The sequence below is a fragment of the Eulemur rufifrons genome, chromosome 1, assembly GCF_041146395.1.
Source record: "Eulemur rufifrons isolate Redbay chromosome 1, OSU_ERuf_1, whole genome shotgun sequence".
Taxonomy (NCBI): Eukaryota; Metazoa; Chordata; class Mammalia; order Primates; family Lemuridae; genus Eulemur; species Eulemur rufifrons.
The window spans coordinates 21753137-21759136 of NC_090983.1; the positions used below are offsets into that span (position 1 = coordinate 21753137).

At 39.0% G+C, this 6000-nt stretch overlaps 1 protein-coding gene across 1 annotated transcript in view; it reads right to left on the bottom strand.

Annotated features, from left to right (window-relative positions):
- SPAG16 (sperm associated antigen 16) overlaps positions 1-5728 on the bottom strand; it is a 32331-nt gene extending 26603 nt beyond the window's left edge. Inside the window, exon 1 of the mRNA XM_069467503.1 lies at positions 5591-5728. Coding sequence (XP_069323604.1) covers positions 5591-5708 — 118 coding nt within the window. The 5' untranslated portion in view covers positions 5709-5728. The remainder of the gene's footprint in view (positions 1-5590) is intronic.
- Positions 5729-6000: the final 272 nt, after the last annotated feature.

Below are 6000 nucleotides of genomic sequence, written 5' to 3' on the forward strand. Positions count from 1 at the left end.
CTCATCTGTAATTTAATCTATTAGCTAATCCTGCTCTCCAGGAAACATCCATACAATTAAGCTGGTCACAGTTGTCACGCAGTTATTTTTCCACTGGAATAATAGCTAGCATTCTGGCTTGAAATCAGTTTCTTAATGCCAAGCAGACTCTGAGCTCTTACAAAACTCCGCTCCCCCAATCTGCCTAGTAGTCCTTCAAAGAATATCACTGAATTCCAGTTCCAAAATTCATTTTTTTCTACACTATCTGTTCCCCTCAAATCTGTTTCTTGCCTATCTGCCTGCAAGGCCTTGACTTGACACTTAATACTATGTGTGGGTTTCCAGTTTGCTCTTGCCTAAGGTACTGTCTGTGGCTCCCTTCCTCCCTGCCCTGAAGCCACAGCCCAAAGAAACATCCAATTCCAGGCCAGGTTATGTCTTCTAGAGCCATAATCTAGACACAGACTAAGGCTTCCATTCTTCCCAAATCTCTATTTGCTCTAGAAGGAATTCAGTAGCTCTTTTGAGTTTGCATAGTATGAATCAATTCCCTGGTACTTAGTCACCATGGGTGAACCAATTGGTAGTTTCTGCACTAGTAAAATATGTACCAGATCCTAACATTGTAGATCCTATCAGAAAATAGGCCAATGTAACACCCACACTAAAACTGCCAGGGCACCCTCGACCCATCATGGTACTACAGAAGACACAACTGCCAGAAGCCTCAGAAAAGCATTTCAGCAAGCCTAATGGAGCAGAGCTTGAGGTGACAGTTGGTGAGAGGGGGTGGCAAACAATGTTCTGCAAATGGACCACAGCCCGAAGCCAATGAAAAGTTTTCAGATGTGAGCAGCATGCAAAGTTCTTCACACACTGATCTCTTCCATTGCTGCATTTGTGGTAGTGATCAGCACCAGCAGCAACAGCATCTTTATAAGTAACTGGAGTGAAACATATAGCTAATTATATTTTACATGATTTCTCAAAGTTACTATAGACAGAAATCACTTGTAATCTTTGCCATCACTGCAGAGCCAATGTATACAATCTAAAATCTGGCCTGGATCCTCCATGATCAACATTTTACTTATTAAATTAAAATAAAAGTACTATAAATAGCAAATATCACAGTCACGTTCCTTTACTTAGGAATGACAGTTTAAATAAAGTAAGTCAACTGAATAATATAAACCAACAATGGCAAATACAGGCATGCTGCGGTTACTTTCCCCATTGCTGTTTGCTCCCTGCAGTCTATACCACTGAATCTTCATGAGGTCTCAGAGTTCTCATTAATACCACACACCAGGGAGCTGGTACAAAAGTGGAAATTTATTGGCCACCCCAATCCTAGATAGCTATTGTGTATCTTCTGCCTCAAAAGCTAAAAAATAACTCTTTTCTCAGCATGTAAAACTCATAGCTCTCATGGTGGGTGGTGGTGCAAGTACTTCTAGCTTCTAAACCAGGAGACCCAAAAATATGGGTTCTACATGTTATACTTCTATCTGAAAATATAAAGGCTAAAGGTCAAGATGTTTATCTCCACACTAGCTATGTCAGTTGCCGTCTTTAGATCACAGCAGCACCAGCAGCACTTGGGAGCTAGTTAGTAATGCAGAATCTCAATCCTCTCCCAGACTTGTTGAATTAGAATTTTCATTTAAAGATCCACAGATAATTCATATGCACATTAAAGCTTGTCTAGACTAGAGCACACAAAACAATTTTTTTCTCTCCAAATAACCTATGACTTTTGTACATATAAAATCCACCACTCTGGCTTTAGTAAAATGGCTCTTCATCTAGATTCTACATTCAGATTGTCTATCCTTTTTATTTGAATATATGTGGGATACATATATTCTAATATCTAAGCACCCATGGACAAATTAAGTTTTCCAATGATAATAACAAATATACTATTTGATTATATAATTAAAGATTATTAAGGATTTTACAAATGTCTTTTTACTTAATACTATAAATATTCCAGAGAAATATTATATCATTTTAAAACAGAAGAAAAAAAGGCTAAGACATTTACCTAAGAGAATGATTAAATTAAAAATGAAATCTATACATGCAGCTTTATAATTCTTTTCACTTACTGAACTACATTTAGTTTTACAAAAAACTAAATGTTGAAAATAAACAACAAAATAACAAAAATGCCAAAACTTCTATTTTAATTAAAGTTATCAGTGAAATTACTATTGCCGCCACGAAAGACTGGAAAGATATGGTACTTAAGAAGAAAGCATGCATCTTAGATGGGCCTTAAGTCTAATGTTATCCCCATATTTCAGAGTATAGAATCCTTAATTTTGTGGTTTCAGAAACAGGTGACTTTGGGACTGCATCCAGAGCTGAGGAGCCTCAAATTACTATCTTAAACTTACTCGACCCTCAGAAAGTGCTTCTGGGGGCAAGGGAGACCTTTCCAGTGGCCAAAAAACTTAAATCCTCAATCTAAGATGCCAAATTTTTAAGTGTTAGAATGCCTAGAAAGACGTAATAATCAAAAGTTAATTAAGGGAGCAGAGAGTCTGGCAAAGCGAAGCAGGTAACAAAAATAAAACGCAATGCGCACGACCTGGGGAACAGACACGCCTGGAGCTCTGATTTGGGGGGAAAGACGGTACAGGAGCAACGTATGTAACCTGCAATTCTGTATCCCCCATAACAAGATGAAATAAAAAAAAAAAAAAAAAAACGTTAGGTGCTACACTTTCCTAGGGTCTACATATTCCATCACTCTTCCTTCAACAAAGTTTTTAGACAAGAAACAACAAAACCAATTAACCTTTAGCTTTCTCAGTACAAATTCATTCCAGCCTGCATCTTCCAATTGGAATTGAGAACTACCAAATGTTCACTGCCCTACACTAATAGGCATTCTCTACTCGCTATTACAATGGGAAACCTCACCCGAGTTGTGTTGACGTCTAATAGAAAATTCATTACCAAAAGACAACTAACCTTCTTTCCAAGTTCTAAAGATACGTACTTGACCCTTTACTTATCATATAGTTAAAATCTAGCCTTATATAGTATTGCAAATACTTTTCTAATGAAGAGTCCTACAGAGGATTCATGTACTCTATGATTATATTTCTCAAAATTCTGGTGATAGCTAAGAACTATGTCACGTATGTTTGTATCTCCTTTGTGGAAATTTAAAACACAAAAAGCAATGATACTGTGAAGTTCCTCAGAAGAGAAATAGGTGGTACTGCTACAGCTAGGAGATTATAGGGAAAGGGTGTTGCAGGGGTAAGAATTCTTTTTCCTGAAGACAGTCTCTAAATCATTATAAAGGACGTGGGGCCTTTTTTAACGAAGGCATTTCCCCCATGGTGGACCCTGGCTGTGTTTCTGGTTTGGACCACATTAGTCTATGAATGTTCTTTATGTTTGACTGTTTAAGAGCAGAAAAGTACATGATTTCCTAGAAAATCCAAGTCAACTTCTTTCAAAGGATTGTTTGATATTGATAATTTATTGTCTAGTGTACTAGGAGCATCTGTTCAGTTATAAACAAGGGAAGCCCAGGGTCAAATGCAGAAGTGATTAAGTATATGTGCAAAGTAGAGAACATCAGATTTTTGATTCATTTGTGCATTCTATAATTTTTATTTATCCACTGCAGTAGCTCAATTAAATTACTTGAAAGCTAAAGAACTTAAACCAAAGAAAGTCTCACTTCAGCAACTATTATAATTGCCTTTAGAAACAATGTCAAATAACATTATACAGGCAACTCTTAATTATGCATGTGAAAAGAGCCCCAAGGATACAAGAATAATTGACATTCACAAGTAATCCTCAAATTTTATTTTAACTAAGAGTTTAAGCCTCTCCCATGATTAAACCTCTTCCCTGAATATTGAATATTGCAAAATTGACTGGTGAAATATTTAACTTTGCCTTCCTCTGATTACCCCTTGGTTGTAACACAAAATAGTAGTTACTCAACCAAAGAGAAATGGAAGAAATGCAAAGGGGTACATAATCCACAACCTGGATAACAAAATTCTAAAAAGTTAGACTTACTTACCTTTGTAAACATCATTATTTATAAGTCTTTGTAAGACAGATTTGCAAACTGCTACTTGTTGGCAGTTGTGACTCAGTCATTTCCCTGCAAATTAAGTAAACCTAATTTCCATTGCTAAAAGTTGCATATGTTGGAATCCTATCATTTATTTCACAAAGATGTTTACAAAAAGCTACCTTATTGTGTTAGTCTCATGTTAACAATTAAACTATGTAATTATAGAAATCATTTTAATGAGAAAAATGACAAGATGCCTTGTTACCACTCACTAGTAAGGACACTGGATAACTATATTTGATAAAGATAGCTGAGAAAGAATTATTCAAATCATTTTTTAATTTGAAAAAATTACTGGAAAAAGTAGCCTGTCAGAGCTATGAAAACAGAGTATAAAACCTCATTTATGATCCTAACATACCAAATATATTACATTCAAAGTGATTTCACTCTACTCAAATTTATATTCCTATAAAAATCATTTTTGCACCCAATAAAATACTACATATTTTACTTAATCTTTCAACTAAATTCGTCAAAGCTCTCTGTAACATGGATGTGTACTGATTCTGGGTCAGGACAGATTAATCAGTTTGTCAAAGCTCACAAAACGAATCATTTCTGGATCTCTGAAATCTTGAATTAAAGTTGGAGAGATTATAGTTGGACAAAAAAATAAGACAAGGTAGATTTGGAGTTTCTTTGCTATCTTTAAGAATAAAACAGATAACCATCTCTCTGTTACTTGCCTGAAGAAAAGAGTTAGGTGTCTTTTTCTCATGAATCCTCCCCACCTCTCCAGTAAGATCAATCTGCTTACCTACAGGAGGGGAGCTCTACAGCCTTACACAAGAAATAGTAAACCTAATTAACCGCAAAAGGTTACCTAATTTTTCTGGTACTCCCATTTATAATCGCTCAACACTCTACTTTCTTCCTAACATCTCTGACCCTTAACAGCTTATTAGATCATTTAGCTGCTGAAGAAAAAAAAAGCAATTATTATTAATTATCATTATTAAATAACCAAAACTGAAATTATCCAGGAAGGTGATGCTACAGAAACTATCTACAGGATCATGAGTTGGGTATTCTGAGATGACGTCCCTGAAAGTCTAGTGGCAGCGGCCTTTCCCTAGGCTCCTAAAGTTCCCCGATTGAATTTACTGGGACGGTGTTCTGAAAGCTTGAGGGCTTATATAGGAAATCTTATTAACCGAAAAGAGGGCTGAATCAATTTGCTGTGTCTCCTTAACATAAAAAGCAACCTTCCACCAAAAACTTATTGAGTAGTTACTAAGTCCGAGGCCCTGGGAGGTCTCCCAACTCTTCTAACAGGTACGGGGCACCCTACACTTCTAAAAGGCGAGGAATTCAGTGAGCAGCTATCAAGGGGGGCCCGCGGTGGCAGGGACGCCACCTTAAGGTCCAACAGACTCCAGGCCGGCTCGGTGGCCCCGAGCCTTAAAAGGTACCCTCTGTGGGAAGCCCTCGCCTTCGCCCCCGACAGCCGCAGGCCTGTAGGCCGCGCCTCCACAGGAAGGATACGTTCCAGGTAGTAGGCGCCCTCGGCGGCCGCCGCGTCCCCGGCTGCCGTCAAACCCATGCCCAGAGCTTCTTCCAGAACGCGCAGAGCGGAGCTGGGCATCCCTTGTTCAGCAGCCATCTGTGGCGCTCCGAGCCCCCGCCCTGAGCGGGCCCACCACAGTCACTCAGGGCAACCGCGAAGACGCTTCCCAACTTCCCCACGCAGCTCTCGCGAGATCCCGGAGCTTCCTCGTCTCCTCCCTCCGGACCAGACCCGGGCATGGAAGAGCTGCCCCCCAGTCCTAGGCGCTGGTGCCCTCTGCGCGTCCACGGTTACCCTGACAACGTCGTTGCCTAGTTACCCTAAAAGCTTGGGACTCAGCTCCTGGAATGCACAGGATGCAAGAAACAATTGGCTTGGATTATATCTC